The sequence below is a fragment of the Entelurus aequoreus genome, linkage group LG24 (genome assembly GCF_033978785.1).
Source record: "Entelurus aequoreus isolate RoL-2023_Sb linkage group LG24, RoL_Eaeq_v1.1, whole genome shotgun sequence".
NCBI classification, from domain to species: Eukaryota; Metazoa; Chordata; class Actinopteri; order Syngnathiformes; family Syngnathidae; genus Entelurus; species Entelurus aequoreus.
In genome coordinates this window covers 5,191,001-5,208,067 of record NC_084754.1, presented here as the reverse complement: position 1 = coordinate 5,208,067, position 17,067 = coordinate 5,191,001, and the positions used below count along the sequence as shown (strand labels likewise).

The 17,067-nt window shown below is 39.0% G+C and overlaps 2 protein-coding genes across 9 annotated transcripts in view; one reads left to right on the top strand and one right to left on the bottom strand.

Annotated features, from left to right (window-relative positions):
• Positions 1–13,881, top strand: part of lonp2 (lon peptidase 2, peroxisomal) — a 90,616-nt gene extending 76,735 nt beyond the window's left edge. The window contains exons 15-17 of the mRNA XM_062036106.1: positions 10,621–10,828; positions 10,902–11,092; positions 13,426–13,881. Of these exons, the coding sequence (XP_061892090.1) occupies positions 10,621–10,828; positions 10,902–11,092; positions 13,426–13,656 (630 nt within the window). The 3' untranslated portion in view covers positions 13,657–13,881. The remainder of the gene's footprint in view (positions 1–10,620; positions 10,829–10,901; positions 11,093–13,425) is intronic.
• LOC133641956 (uncharacterized) overlaps positions 4,900–17,067 on the bottom strand; it is a 28,167-nt gene continuing 15,999 nt past the window's right edge. For 5 of the 8 annotated variants that reach the window (XM_062036107.1, XM_062036109.1, XM_062036110.1 and 2 more), the window contains 4 exons: positions 11,262–11,317; positions 10,881–11,051; positions 10,643–10,818; positions 4,900–7,789 (listed from right to left, as the gene is read on the bottom strand). In XM_062036107.1, coding sequence (XP_061892091.1) covers positions 5,507–6,856 — 1,350 coding nt within the window. In that variant the 5' untranslated portion in view covers positions 6,857–7,789; positions 10,643–10,818; positions 10,881–11,051; positions 11,262–11,317 and the 3' untranslated portion in view covers positions 4,900–5,506. The remainder of the gene's footprint in view (positions 7,790–10,642; positions 10,819–10,880; positions 11,052–11,261; positions 11,318–17,067) is intronic. The other 3 variants (XM_062036108.1, XM_062036112.1, XM_062036114.1) reach the window with 1 other exon arrangement.

Genomic DNA, 17,067 nt, shown 5'->3' with positions numbered 1-17,067 from the left:
ACTTTCAGAAAGACAATTTTAGAGAAAAAATACAACCTTAAAAATAATTGTAGGATTTTTAAACACATATACCTTTTTACCTTTTAAATTCCTTCCTCTTCTTTCCTGACCATTTAAATCAATGTTCAAGTAAATTTATTTTTTTTTATTGTAAAGAATAATAAATACATTTTAATTTAATTCTTCATTTTAGCTTCTGTTTTTTCGACGAAGAATATTTGTGAAATATTTCTTCAAACTTATTATGATTAAAATTCCAAAAAATTATTCTGGCAAATTTAGAAAATCTGTATAATCAAATTTAAATCTTATTTCAAAGTATTTTGAATTTCTTTTAAAATGTTTGTTCTGGAAAATATAGAAGAAATAATAATTTTTCTTTGTTAGAAATATAGCTTGGTCCAATTTGTTATATATTCTAACAAAGTGCAGATCGGATTTTAACCTATTTAAAACATGTCATCAAAATTCTAAAATTAATCTTAATCAGGAAACATTACTAATGATGTTCCATAAATTATTTTTTACATTTTTTCAATTTTTTACATTTTTTCAAAAAGATTGGAATTAGCGAGTTTTTCTCTTCTTTTTTTCGGTTGAATTTTGAATTTTAAAGAGTCGAAATTGAAGATAAACTATGTTTCAAAATTTAATTGTCATTTTTTTCGTGTTTTCTCCTCTTTTAAACCGTTCAATTAAGTGTAAATATCATTAATTATTAATAATAACATAGAGTTAAAGGTAAATTGAGCAAATTGGCTATTTCTGGCAATTTATTTAAGTGTGTATCAAACTGGTAGCCCTTCGCATTAATCAGTACCCAAGAAGTAGCTCTTGGTTTCTAAAAGGTTGGTGACCCCTGTGATGTAGTGATTGGAGCACATACTTGTTGGTCACAAAAAACATTCATGAAGTTTGGTTCTTTTATGAATTTATTATGTGTCTACTGAAAATGTGAGCAAATGTGCTGGGTCAAAAGTATACATACAGCAATGTTAATATTTGCTTACATGTCCCTTGGCAAGTTTCACTGCAATAAGGCACTTTTGGTAGCCATCCACAAGCTTCTGCTGGAATTTTGACCACTCCTCTTGACAAAATTGGTGCAGTTCAGCTCAATTTGTTGGTTTTCTGACATGGACTTGTTTCTTCAGCATTGTCCACATGTTTAAGTCAGGACTTTGGGAAGGCCATTCTAAAACCTTCATTCTAGCCTGATTTAGCCATTCCTTTACCACTTTTGACGTGTGTTTGGGGTCATTGTTGTGAAACACCCAACTGCGCCCAAGACCCAACCTCCGGGCTGATGATTGTAGCTTGTCCTGAAGAATTTGGAGGTAATCCTCCTTTTTCATTGTCCCATTTAAAGCACCAGTTCCATTGGCAGCAAAACAGGCCCAGAGCATAATACTACCACCACCATGCTTGACGGTAGGAATTGGTGTTCCTGGGATTAAAGGCCTCACCTTTTCTCCTCCAAACATATTGCTGGGTATTGTGGCCAAACAGCTCCATTTTTGTTTCATCTGACATCACATGGACAAAGATAACACCTTCTGGAGGAAAGTTCTGTGCATGGTGCACCACCGCCAAGCATGGTGGTGGTAGTGTTATGCTCTGGGGCTGTTTTGCTGCCAATGGAACTGGTGCTTTACAGAGAGTAAATGGGACAATGAAAAAGGAGGATTACCTCCAAATTCTTCAGGACAAGCTAAAATCATCAGCCCGGAGGTTGGGTCTTGGGCACAGTTGGGTGTTCCAACAGGACAATGACCCCAAACACACGTCAAAAGTGGTAAAGGAATGGCTAAATCAGACTAGAATTAAGGTTTTAGAATGGCCTTCCCAAAGTCCTGACTTAAACGTGTGGACAATGCTGAAGAAAAACGTCCATGTCAGAAAACCCAACAAATTTAGCTGAACTGCACCAATTTTGTCAAGAGTGGTCAAAAATTCCAGCAGAAGCTTGTGGATGGCTACCAAAAGCGCCTTATTGCAGGTAAACTTGCCAAGGGACATGTAAGCAAATATTAACATTGCTGTATGTATACTTTTGACCCAGCAGATTTGCTCACATTTTCAGTAGACCCATAATAAATTCATAAAAGAACCAAACTTCATGAATGTTTTTGTGACCAACAAGTATGTGCTCCAATCACTCTATCACAAAAAAATAAGAGTTGTAGAAATGATTGGAAACTCAAGACAGCCATGACATTATGTTCTTTACAAGTGTATGTCAACTTTTGACCACGACTGTAAGTCTTCTAATCCTCACCATAAAAGTGGAGTACTTTCCTAGTGTGTACTCAATTAATCAAAGCACTCCTCTATTCATCTCCAAATGTTGTAATCTCTCATAAATGACTGTTGTTGTGACTCTTTGGACTCTACATCTGCTGTCCATCACGCTATTCTGTCATGCTGACCTTTTTACACATGTATTAGCTAATTTAGAAAGAATGACTTACACTAATCTTGCAGGCTTAAATAAAAGTTGCATGTGTGGTTTAGGGCTGTAAGGATAAAAGGCATGATTACATCTCCTCTCAGTTAGTATCACTGTTTTAAATGATAATGATTGTAAAACCGTGATTGATAACACTCAAAGACACTGCTCATTTACTTGGAGAAGCAAGCTAGCAATACAGGAGACTTTAAAGTACCAGTCGAGTGGAAAAACAAGTTATTATCATATATCTGATGTTTGACACCGAAAGACTTACAACGTTTGAGAGTAAATAGATATCAGTGTTTCCCACACATTCATTTATTTGTGGCGGCCCGCCACGAAAGAATTACGTCCGCCACAAATTTAAAAAAAAATTATTTCTTTTTTTTTTTTTTGTCCTGTCCAGCTTCTCAGGCAAATCATATAGTTGATGTAGATGCCCATTTAGGCTGTTCAGATTTACTTTACAAGAAGTATCCTACACTTGTAGGATACTTCTCTTGTTGCCTTATTTGTATTTGACCACTACTGTTTTCTGTTTATTTGTTACTGACTGTGGCAGGACACCTCTGCCTCTGTTTCACTTTATGTTGCTGGTAAATAATATGGTTGTAGTAGTAGGCTAAAGTTAAATTATTTAGTATGCACTAATTAAAGGGGCAGAGCTTTAAGACACATTTTAGCTTTTATATTTTATAATCAATCAATGTTTATTTATATAGCCCTAAATCACAAGTGTCTCAAAGGGCTGTACAAGCCACAACGACATCCTCGGTACAGAGCCCACATACGGGCAAGGAAAAACTCACCCCAGTGGGACGTCGGTGAATGACTATGAGAAACCTTGGAGAGGACCGCATATGTGGGTACACCCCCCCCCCCCCCCCCCCCCCCCCCCCTCTAGGGGAGACCAAAAGCAACGGATGTCGAGTGGGTCTGACATAACATTGTGAAAGTCCAGTCCACAGTGGATCCAACACATCAGCGGGAGTCCAGTCCACAGCGGGGCCAACAGGAAACCATCCCGAGCGGAGACGGGTCAGCAGCGAATTGATGTCCCCAACCGATGCACAGGCTAGTGGTCCACCCGGGGTCCCGGCTCTGGACAGCCAGCACTTCATCCATGGCCACCGGACCTATGCAACTCCCCCTCGCAAGGGACAGGGGAGAAGAGGAGAGAAGAAAAGAAACGGCAGATCAACTGGTCTAAAAAAGGGGGGGGTCTATTTAAAGGCTAGATTATACAAATGAGTTTTAAGATGGGACTTAAATGCTTCTACTGAGGTAGCATCTCTAACTGTTACCGGGAGGGCATTCCAGAGTACTGGAGCCCGAATAGAAAACGCTCTATAGCCCGCAGACTTTTTTTTGGCTCTGGGAATCACTAATAAGCCGGAGTTCTTTGAACGCAGATTTCTTGCCGGGACATATGGTACAATACAGTCAGCAAGATAGGCTGGAGCTAAACCGTGTAGTATTTTATACGTAAGTAGTAAAACCTTAAAGTCGCATCTTAAGTGCACAGGAAGCCAGTGCAAGTGAGCCAGTATAGGCGTAATATGATCAAACTTTCTTGTTTTTGTCAAAAGCCTAGCAGCCACATTTTGTACCAACTGTAATCTTTTAATGCTAGACATAGGGAGGCCCGAAAATAATACGTTACAGTAATCGAGACGAGACGTAACGAACGCATGGATAATGATCTCAGCGTCGCTAGTGGACAAGATGGAACGAATTTTAGCGATATTACGGAGATGAAAGAAGGCCGTTTTAGTAACACTCTTAATGTGTGACTCAAACGAGAGAGTTGGGTCGAAGATAATACCCAGATTCTTTACCGAGTCGCCTTGTTTAATTGTTTGGTTGTCAAATGTTAAGGTGGTATTATTAAATAGATGTTGGTGTCTAGCAGGACCGATAATCAGCATTTCCGTTTTCTTAGCGTTGAGTTGCAAAAAGTTAGCGGACATCCATTGTTTAATTTCATTAAGACACGCCTCCAGCTGACTACAGTCCGGCGTGTTGGTCAGCTTTAGGGGCATGTAGAGTTGAGTGTCATCAGCATAACAGTGAAAGCTAACACCGTATTTGCGTATAATGTCACCCAGCGGCAGCATGTAAATACTAAAGAGTGCAGGGCCAAGAACCGAACCCTGGGGAACTCCGCACGTTACCTTGACATAGTCCGAGGTCACATTGTTATGGGAGACACACTGCATCCTGTCAGTAAGATAAGAGTTAAACCAAGACAAGGCTAAGTCTGACATACCAATACGTGTTTTGATACGCTCTAATAAAATATTATGATCGACGGTATCGAAAGCGGCGCTAAGATCAAGAAGCAGCAACATAGATGACGCATCAGAATCCATCGTTAGCAATAGATCATTAGTCATTTTTGCGAGGGCTGTCTCCGTAGAGTGATTTGCCCTGAAACCGGATTGAAAAGGTTCACAGAGATTGTTAGTCACTAAGTGTTCATTTAGCTGCTGTGCAACAATTTTTTCGAGAATTTTGGAAATAAACGGAAGGTGGGAGACCGGTCGGTAGTTTACCATGAGGTCAGGATCGAGGTTAGGTCTTTTGAGCAGAGGATGAATAACCGCTTTTTTGAATGCTAGGGGAACAGTGCCGGAGGAAAGTGATAAGTTTATAATATTTAACACTGATGGACCTAATAATACAAACAGTTCCTTGATAAGTTTCCCAGGAAGTGGGTCAAGTAAACATGTTGTTTGTTTTATCCCACTTACACGCTGTAATAATTCCTCTAATGTTATTTCATCAAAAATAGAGAGACTATTTTGGAGGGCAGTGTCCGTCGTATATACAATCGTATTTGTGTTAATAGAACCCAGTTGTAGCTGGGATGCGTTGTCTTTAATCTCCTTTCTAATGAGTTCAATTTTCTTATTAAAGAAATTCATAAAGTCATCTGCCGAGTGGGTGGAGCTACTGGGAGGAGTCCCTTGTTGGGTTAGCGATGCTACTGTACTAAACAGAAATTTAGGATCGTTTTTGTTGAGGCGGATGAGATTTGAGTAGTATTTAGCTTTAGCTAAGGTAAGCATGCGGTTTATAAGTTATTAAACTATCACTCCATGCTTGATGGAAGACCTCAAGTTTAGTCGCACGCCATTTGCGTTCCAGTTTTCTACATGATAATTTATGAGCTCTAATTTCTTCTGTAAACCATGGGGTGCGCCTTTTAGGGGCCCTTTTTTGCTTTAGCGGTGCTATACTATCAATAATTTCGCGCAAGGCATCGTCAAAGTTGTTAGTGAGGTTATCAATAGAGCCGACATAATTTGGGAATGGTGCCATTACCGAAGGCAGTAGGTCAGCAAGAGTCATCGTTGTGGCAGCATTAATGTTGCGGCCGCTATAGCAGTTATTATTAATATTAGCTTGTTGACAAAGAGTCAAAACTTCAAATTTTATAAGGTAATGATCGGACATTACTTTAGTATATGGAAGTATCATAACTTTGGAGGTGGTGACACCCCTGACAAGCACTAGATCTATTGTATTACCGTTGCGATGCGTGGGTTCATGTATTATTTGTGTAAGACCACAGCTATCAATTATGGTTTGGAGCGCCACGCACTGAGGGTCCGATGGGGTATTCATATGGATATTAAAGTCCCCCATTATGATTATATTGTCGGCGTGCGTCACTAGATCAGCAACGAACTCTGAGAATTCACTGATAAAGTCCGAATAGGGCCCAGGGGGGCGGTAGATAACAGCCAGGTCGAGAGGTAGCGGTGTGACAGACCTCATAGTAAGCACCTCAAACGATTTATATTTATTATTTAGGTTAGGGGTAAGGTTGAAAATTTCATTGTATATTAGTGCGACACCCCCTCCCCTTTTAAGAGGACGGGCAACATGCGCATTCGTATAGTTAGGAGGAGATGCCTCATTGAGCGCAAAAAATTCGTCCGGTTTGAGCCAGGTTTCGCTAAGACCAATGACGTTAAGATTGTTGTCTCTAATGACCTCATTAACCAATAACGCCTTGGGAGACAATGATCTTATGTTTAAAAAGCCCATATTATTGGTATTGGGCTGTTTTGACGAGTTTTTGTTAAGATTATCCGTAGTGGCAATATTAACAATGTTGCGTTTATTATGCGTAGTGCACTTTAAATAGTTTCGACCATATCTAGGAATTGATATGACGGGAATTTTCCGATTGTTTGCTTGGTGCTGCAATAGACTGGACATATCATAATTTGCCACCTCAGTAGAATGCATGTCCACCTCTGACACAGACACAACAGAAAAAACATTATGTGAATTGTGTATTATTCTAAGAGAATTGCTATGCGTACATGGATTATCCAGCCTGGCGCTGGCTAGTTCTAGCTTAACTGACTCCTCACCCGGACTAACAGACATTGTAATTGCCTGTGACCGGGCTTGCTCTAGTGTAGTCAGTCAAGTGAGACTTAAATAGTAATCTATGTTTCTAGACAGGATGATGGCGCCTTCCTGGTTAGGGTGAAGGCCGTCTCTCATCAGCAAGCCTGGTTTGCCCCAGAAAGAGGGCCAGTTATCAATAAACGTTAGTCCCTGCTGCCTACAGTAGATAGCCAGCCACTTGTTAAGTGAGACTAATCTGCTATATCTCTCATCATTGCCTCTCGCAGGCAGGGGGCCAGAGACAATTACTCGATGCCTGAACATCTTTCTGGCGAGATCACAAGTCCTGGCTATGTTTCTTTTTGTAATCTCTGACTGTCTCATTCTAGTGTCATTGGAGCCAACGTGTACAACTATATTCGCATAATTAGTGGTGCGATTAGCCTGTCGTACGTGTTTACTAGGCCTGTTGCGAGTTAGCTCCCTAAGATTAGCTTCAATGTCAGGTGCTCTGGCCCCGGGGATACACTTTATTGTGGCTGGTTTGCTAAGCTTCATGTTTCGGGTGATGGAGTCCCCTATGACTAAGGTGTGGTGCCCGGTAGACTGGGGTGTAGGACTAGCTAAAGAGCTAAATCTATTATGCGTCTCAACCGGTACACCGTAGCTTGTAGGCCGCTTAGGACTGCTACAAGCTGGGCTAGTTAGCTCGCTACAGCTAACGCTAGCAGATGTGTCCGCAACATCTAAAGTTACGACATTACTCTGCTCTAACTGGCGGACACGGCCCTCTAGCAGAGCCAACCTCTCCGTGAGTATGGTGCAAGACGCGCAGGAAGCCATTACTCACAGTGTTTTCTGTCACCGAGTGAAGTTCCTGCTGTCCTCAGGGAAGTGGTCGCGGTCTACGGGCTTAGCTTCCTACTGACCGGCGCTGCCTTTCTCCGCGCTAGCTTAGCAGCTAGCTAGCTGAGGAAAGGGTGGTGGGACAGAGATCGGGTGATTTGCAAGTTAAATAGTACCACTAAATATGTTTGAGAAGTGATAAAGAAAGCTGTAGAACAGTTAAAAGCACACAGATAGAGCGATACTTAGCTTTTTCGCAACAGCGAACAGACGGCGAGCAGTCACGCACGGTGAACCGGAACCGGAAGATATATTTTTTGGAAGAACCACAATTCATAAATATATTTCAGTGAATAACCTATTGTTCAAATCTGTATATAAATATGTACATAAAGTGTTGTAATTATATTGTAAAATGGATGGATGGATGGACGTTTAAAACAAAACTGTTATTATTAATTAGTAAGTATACATTTTTTGAGCCTTTTTAGAGAAAATCATATCATTGTAGTAAATTATGCAAATTACTCGATGATGTCATGGTGACCACGCCCATAGCCACGCCCCCACCGCCACAGGTATCTTGACAGTTTATGGGAAACACTGGATATGATCAAAATAATATCAAACTCCCGGAGATTCTCGAGCCATTTTGAGAGAGATTGAGCTAGCCAGTCATGTGATAGCTTGACGGCGAGGTAGGAACCACAGATCTTTCCCTACCAACAACGATGCAAATCATACAGACCGGGAGCCAACGACGACTATTTTAGACAAATGATGGTCCAGAACTTTATACTGTCGTTTTGATCGTGAATATAAGGAGGATTAGCTACAAGTGGTGAATAACTACAACAGTGATCACTTCCTTACACATGCTCAGAACTTTTCTGATTTTTTTTTTATGGTGGTTCTGGGCATAGACATCTTATAAGTAGACGCAGCATGGAGCGCTACTGCCTACTGGCGCTGACGAGACGCGGGGCCGCCATCTTGGAGTGGTGATCCGCTCCACTCAGTGCAATTCATTTGGCAGGAGCAATGAACTGTCAGCGCATTTAATTCATCTTACCTCACTGAATACCACTGATTTTCACGCGTTTTTTGTCATACGTGTAGCTATGATAACGGACACATGTTTTGGCGTGTTTTATTATTCATAGTTTGCTTAACAGTAATAGAATATTCTTATATGCTATAAGTGACCAGACGTCCGAGATCAAAACTGGGAATATAAGCCCAGAGAAGGGGAAAAAAACGGTCAGCTATTTTTAAAATGAAGAAACAATATGATTAGGTTATATATACATGCCTATATCCTACATAAACAATGTATGAATACCATAGATATCTATATATCTTATAGACTGTATCTCTGTTGCTGCAGCAGCAGAGTTTATTCTGTCTTGACACTTTGTATTGATATTTTGTATTACATTCTTCCCTTAAATGATAATGTTTACAGTGATTGTTTTATATGTATTTTTTATATATGTCGCTATGGATAAAAGTGTCTGCCAAATACTTAAACATATATAAACACCTGAAAGTCTTTATATCAGCTAAAACCACCAATCTGTTTCACTACATTCAGAATAAAACCAAATTCTGTCTTGCCCAACAGTGTTAGTATTTGAATATTGTTACTTGAAGCTAGACTAAATTTAGACTTGTATAATACTGTATAGCCACTGTCCATCTGACTGTCTAGTTAATTTTTTTATATCGTGTATATATGTGATTTATTTATTTTGTTAGTTTACTTATTTTTGGTTTATTATTTTTAGATGAACCATGTCTGGTTTATTTAGTTTTTAATTGTGCTTGTTTGGTTTATTTTGTATTAATTGTGTGTATTATTTTTTTTTAGTTGTGTATATATGTGATATTTATTTTGTTGGTTTACTTATTTTTTAACTGCATGTTTGGTTTATTATTTTTACATTAACCATGTATGGTTCATTTAGTTTTTAATTGTGCTTGTTTGGTTTATTTTGTATTAACTGTGTGTATTATTATTATTTTAATTGTGTATATATGTGATGTATTTATTTTGTTAGTTTACTTATTTTTGGTGTATTATTTTAAGATTGTCCATGTATGGTTTATTTAGTTTTTAATTGTGCTTGTTTGGTTTATTTTTTACTAATTCTGTGTATTATTTTGTTTAAATTGTGTATATATGTTATCTATTTATTTTGTTGGTTTACTTATTTTTTAACTGCATGTTTGGTTTATTATTTTCAGATTAACCATGTCTGGTTTATTTAGTTTTTAATTGCGCTTGTTTGGTTTATTTTGTCTTAATTGTGGGCATTGTTTTTTTTAAATTGTGTATATATGTTATCTATTTATTTTGTTGGTTTACTTATTTTTTAACTGCATGTTTGGTTTATTATTTTTACATTAACCACGTATGGTTCATTTTGTTTTTAATTGGGCTTGTTTGGTTTATTTTGTAGTAATTGTGTGTATTATTTTTTTTAAATTGTGTAAATATGTGATGTATTTTATTTTGTTGGTTTACTTATGTTTAGTTTATTATTTTTGGATTAACTATGTATGGTTTATTTAGTTTTTAATTGTGCTTGTTTGGTTTATATTTAATTATGTGTATAATTTAAAAACAATTGTGTATATATGTGATCTATTTATTTGGTTGGTTTATTTTTTTTTTTTAACTGCATGTTTGGTTTATTATTTTTATATTAATAATGTATGGTTCATTTAGTTTTAAATTGTGCTTGTTTGGTTTATTTTTATTTTTTGTGTACGGTATATACAGTAAGTGATCTATTTATTTTGTTGGTTCACTTATTTTTTAACTGCATGTTTGGTTTATTATTTTTAGATGAACCATGTATGGTTTATTTAGTTTTTAATTGTGCGTGATTGGTATATTTATTTGTGTTATGTGTGCGCACAAGTAGTTTTTAACTGTATGTGTGGTTTAGGTGTCGGAGCGGCTCACCCTACCAGGTGTGGCTGTGGGCCTCGCCTGGACCCCTCTTGGCGGGGAGATCATGTTCGTGGAGGCCAGTCGAACTGAGGGTGAGGGTCAGCTGACACTCACGGGTCAGCTGGGAGATGTCATGAAAGAATCTGCACATCTGTCCATCAGCTGGCTCAGAGCCAACGCTAAAACCTACCAGCTAACAAACAGTGAGTCACATAAAGATGCATTCAATGATACACTTCTGTCAATTGGACTCACACGTGTTGTTGTGGGCAACAGTGGTGGGGGGTACGGACCCTCTTGAAGGCACGGACATCCATCTCCACTTCCCTGCTGGAGCTGTCACCAAGGATGGACCCTCTGCTGGCGTTACCATAGTAACCTGCCTGGCCTCTCTGTTTTGTGGTCGACTGGTGCGGTCAGATGTCGCTATGACCGGAGAAATCACACTCAGAGGACTGGTGCTGCCGGTGGGTTACCACACACACACACACACACACACACACACACACACACACACACACACACACACACACACACACACACACACACACACACACACACACACACACACACACGCACACGCACACGCACACGCACACGCACACACCATCATAGCCCCATGTGTAGCCCACTCACAAATGATGCAGTGGCAGACATCCAGTGTTTTGTTCTTTCTTCTGACATGGATATTTCTGTTAACAGAACAATATGTTTGTCTATTTCTTCGTATTGATCAGAACAATGCCACACAGTGGAGGTCTGTTTGGATTTAATTTAAGACCACAAACTTGCAGGGACCCTAACAAGCAAGTAGTGCACTATTCCGATTTTACCTTAAAGTTGTCACATTACGATTTTTATTTTTACATTTAAAACACTTCATTGTGGTCTACAAAACATTTATTTATTATTGGAATTTAGTTACCATGATTGGTTGGATCATTTGGATTGGGTTACTAACAAAAACTGTATTGGATTTCGCTTGGACTTCAGTTTTTGTAACAATATAAGCTGTTATTTTATAAACAATTGTCAAATGTGTGATGTGAAGATGTGCTGTTATAGATCACTTTACGGACTAATGTGTTTAAAACAAAAAACAAAACCAGTGAAGTTGGCACGCTGTGAAAATAGTAAATAAAAACAGAATACAATGATTTGCAAATCCTTTTCAACTTATATTCACTTGAACACACTGCAAAGACAAGATACTTAATGTTTGAACTGAAAAACTTAATTTGATCACACGTTTGTTGACAAAGTGGTGACCCTCGCCCCATCCTTGTTTGTGAATGACTGATCATTTCAGAATCTACTTTTATACCCAATCATGGCACCCACCTGTTCCCAATTAGCCTGTTCACCTGTGGGATGTTCCAAATAAGTGTTTGATGAGCATTCCTCAACTGTCTCAGTCTTTTTTGCCACTTGTGCCAGCTTTTTTGAAACATGTTCAGTGCTTCCCATAAACTGCCAAGATACCTGTGGCGGTGGGGGCGTGGCTATGGGCGTGGTCACATGACATCATCGAGTAATTTGCATAATTTACTACAATGATATGATTTTCTCTAAAAAGGCTCAAAAAATGTATACTTACTAATTAATAATAACAGTTTTGTTTTAAACGTCCATCCATTTTACAATATAATTACAAGACTTTATGTACATATTTATATACAGATTTGAACAATAGGTTATTCACTGAAATATATTTATTAATTGTGGTTCTTACAAAAAATATATCTTATAAAATATAAAACCTAAACTGTCTCTTAAAGCTCTGCCCCTTTAATTAGTGCATACTAAATAATTTAACCTTAGCCTACTACTACAACCATATTATTTACCAGCAACATAAAGTGAAACAGAGGCAGAGGTGTCCTGCCACAGTCAGTAACAAATAAACAGAAAACAGTAGTGGTCAAATACAAATAAGGCAACAAGAGAAGTATCCTACACTTCTCTTTCGTAAAGTAAATCTGAACAGCCTATATGGGCATCTACATCAACTATATGATTTGCCTGAGAAGCTGGACAGGACAAAAAAATAAATAAATAAATAAATAAAAGGTTTATTTATTTATTTATTTTTTTAAATTTGTGGCGGACGTAATTCTTTCGTGGCGGGCCGCCACAAATAAATGAATGTGTGGGAAACACTGATGTTGCAGGCATCAAATTTCAAATGAGCTAATATTTGCAAAAAATAACAACGTTTACCAGTTCGAACGTTAAGTATCTTGTCTTTGCAGTCTATTCAAGTGAATATGGGTTGAAAAGGATTTGCAAATCAATCAATCAATCAATCAATCAATCAATCAATTGTATTCTGTTTTTATTTACCATTTACACAACTTGCCAACTTCACTGGTTTTGGGTTTTGTATAAAAACAATACAACCTTAAAATGTTGTAACAAGTGACGGCAATATAGTCTTTCTGATTTTAATTTTTTGCATGATTCACTGATGTTTGGTCATTCCTGCCTGGCAACCTTCAACCAATCAAAAGATTTTAGGTAGTGTGCCAAAAATGTATACGATTCAGATCAGTTATACAAGTACGCTACGCTTAACTATATATGAAAAAATAATAATAATAACGATATATATGAGGTGGCGACTTGTCCAGGGTGTACCCCGCCTTCCGCCCAAATGCAGCTGAGATAGGCTCCAGCACCCCCGCGACCCCGAACTGGACAAGCGGTAGAAAATGGATGGATGGATGGATACATCTCCACCATTCCAAACTGTACTGTTTTTAATCTGTCCCAACCAATCAGATGTGCTTGTCTTCCTCAGGTGGGCGGGATTAAAGACAAAGTCCTGGCGGCCCACAGGGCGGGCGTGAAGCGAGTCATTCTCCCCAAACGCAACGAGAAGGATCTGGACGAGCTGCCGGCAAACGTGCGGGCCGATCTGGACTTTGTCACCGCTGCCAACCTGGACCAGGTTCTGAACGCCGCCTTCGACGGAGGCTTCCCAGGGGTGACCAGCCCGCACACGCTGACTCAGCTCAGTAGCAAGCTGTAACACAGCCACTAATGAATGACTTAGTCAATTAACTGCAATGCCACACAGCATAGCAAGTATTTTATAATTATAAATCTGACAAGAACAAACGCAGGACACGCAGATGAATATCAAAGATGGACCAAAGCGAAGATTGTATGTTTTTCTTTCACGTTGCAGAACTTGGTTGGAACAAAATGAAGCGTTCATTTTAATCTATGACGAAAATAAAACATGTTTGCCTTCAAGTGCATCATGTTCTTATTTTTAGTGAGAGATGTCAGCTGCAGGGTTTTACACCATGACTCCCAGGAAACATTCACACAGTAATAGCAGACATGTGTATTCAGTGTGTCTTTCATACATCATCCCATCAAAAGCAAGTGGAACAAGACACACATTACCCACCTTCATGTGAACATACTCGCTGGAACCAAACTCCACCAAATCAGAGAAATGGTCCATAACAACAAAGTAAAAATCCTGTGTTTCTCTGAAACTAAATTAGATCAAAGTGTTTCTGACTCAGAGATAGAGATAGAAAACTTCTCAGTTATCAGAAAGGACAGGAATAAACACGGTGGGGGTGTTTGTATGTACTGTATATTCACCAGGATATTAAATACATAACTTGCACTGATCTTAACCACAATGCCCTTGAATCTGTGTGGGCGGAAATCAAATTTAAAAACGCTTAGCCGGTACTGATAGGGACTGTATACAGACCCCCTAATCAGAGTGATTTCTATGGTGCTCTCGAGGAGTGCTTAGCTGAGGTAGACACGTGGAGAAAATTATAACTGGAGATCTGAACACAGATATTCAACGCGGAGATGCACCTGTCTTCAAATCTTACAGCAAGCTTTGTAATCTGCACGGTCTCACCCAGCTAATAACACTACCCACAAGGGTGTGTGATTCCACCCAATCTACCATAGATCTCATTCTCACATCAGACCGGCCTAACATAAAAAATAGTGGGGTCATCATCTGTGGTCTTAGCGACCACTATCTAACCTTCTGCACCCGCAAAATAGCTAAACCCAAAGCCAACGGCCACATAACAGCTCAATCCAGATCCCGTAAAACATACTCCAGTGATAATTTCAACCTAAAACTAGGTGAGTGGGACTGGTCCCTGTGCTCACGAGCTACCTGGTCGATGATGCTTGGGATCGCTTTAAAACAGCGTTCCTAGCGATACTAAATGATATGGCTCCCGTGAGAACAGTCAGGATCAAAGCCCGCTCTGAACCATGGATGAATCCGGACCTATTAGCTGCCATAACAGACAAAGACAAAAAATACTCCGAATACCAAAAGTGCAAAACCGAAGTAGATAAACAACCCAATAATAACCTCAAATCACTCCTTACAACACTCAAAAAGAAATGCAATAAATTAAGAAATAAGGCAAACAACCTGACTAAATCCTTTAAAAAAAATTATATTAACGACAAAATAGAGGAAAACACAGATAAGCAACGTGAGCTCTGGAACATCCTCAACAACCATCTTCCTGGCTTCAGCCAGAAACTTAAAACCAGACTCACCAACATCAAGAAGGGCGACTCCATTACAGACAAACTGGAGGTAGCAAGCAGACTTAACACCTTTTTCACCAGCATAGCCACAACTCTAGTTAACAAGCTGTCCCACCACTCTGGTCGTTTCGGTGTAGAACACATTAAAGCCTTCTACAGAAAGCTAGGAGTAAATACTGCGGCACGGTCATGCTGGACCTTCAGAAGGCCTTTGACACCGTTAACCACGCTATACTGTTGGATAAGCTCAGAGCAATCGGATTTGATAAAACCTCATGGAGCTGGATGCAAAATTACTTGGAGGGGAGGAAACAGGTGGTAGAGGTGAACGTCACCGTTCACCTCCACTAACCACGTTAAATCCACTAACCACGTTAAACTCAGATTCCGATCTAACAAAGGTCTTAACTCATTCTCTTTCTATGCCACATCAATATGGAATGCACTCCCAACAGGTGTAAAAGAAAGGGCATCTCTATCCTCCTTCAAAACCGCACTAAAAGAACACCTCAAGTCACCTACAACCCTAGACTAACACCCTCCCCCCTCCACATCCCACCTCTCCAGATTGTAAATAATCAAATGTATATACTTGTTCTTATGCTTTTTGAGCTCACTATGTTCACCGCTCGCTGTACATATCCTACCAAGTCAGACCTACACTGTTACAATGTCCATTTCTCAGATGATATAATTGTTGATGACTGAAGTGCTGATAGCAACCAAACCTAACCCCCCCGCCCCAACCCCCGGATTGTAAATAATGTAAATAATTCAATGTATATACTCTGATGATTAACTTGTGTGATGACTGTATTATGCTGATAGTATATATTTGTACCATGAATTGATTAACGTGGACCCCGACTTAAACAAGTTTAAAAACTTATTCGGGTGTTACCTTTTAGTGATCAATTGTACGGAATATGTACTGTACTGTGCAATCTACTAATAAAAGTTTAAATCAATCAATCAATCAACACACACACACACACACACACACACACACACACACTGCATCCAGCATGTCTTGAATCACTGTGCACTTATTTTCTGTAAGTGTTGAAGGCCCAAAGTTTCCCCGATTATCAATATACTTGTGGTGATGGGGGCGTGGCTAGGAGCGCGGCCAATATTAAGTCATTATTTAAAAGGGCTTAAAAATATATACAGTACAGGCCAAAAGTTTGGACACACCTTCTCATTCAATGTGTTTTCTTTATTTTCATGACTATTTACATTGTAGATTGTCACTGAAGGCATCAAAACTATGAATGAACACATGTGGAGTTATGTACTTAACAAAAAAAGGTGAAATAACTGAAAACATGTTTTATATTTGAGTTTCTTCAAAATAGCCACCCTTTAGCTCTGAGTGTGCAAAGCAGTAATCAGAGCTAAAGGGTGGATATTTGAAGAAACTAGAATTAGCTGTGTTGTGTTGATTACTGCTTTGCACACTCAGAGCTAAAGGGTGGCTATTTTGAAAAAACTCGAATATAAAACATGTTTTCAGTTATTTCACTTTTTTTTTTGTGAAGTACATAACTCCACATGTGTTCATTCATAGTTTTGATGCCTTCAGTGACAATCTACAATGTAAATAGTCATGAAAATAAAGAAAACACATTAAATTAGGAGAAGTTTAGTTTGGCAAATATGTAAACCGTCAATGAAGTCACTGTAGAACTAAGCACACAAAGGAAAGTACATCAATATACACATGAAGTGCACATACATGTAAGAATCATGTTCGCTTAATATGGACATGTAAATACACGGTTAATGCTTTCCAGGCTGGCGAAGGTTAACAATGCTGTTGCTAACGACGCCATTGAAGCTAACTTAGCAACCGTACCTCACAGAGCTATGATAAAAACATTAGCTA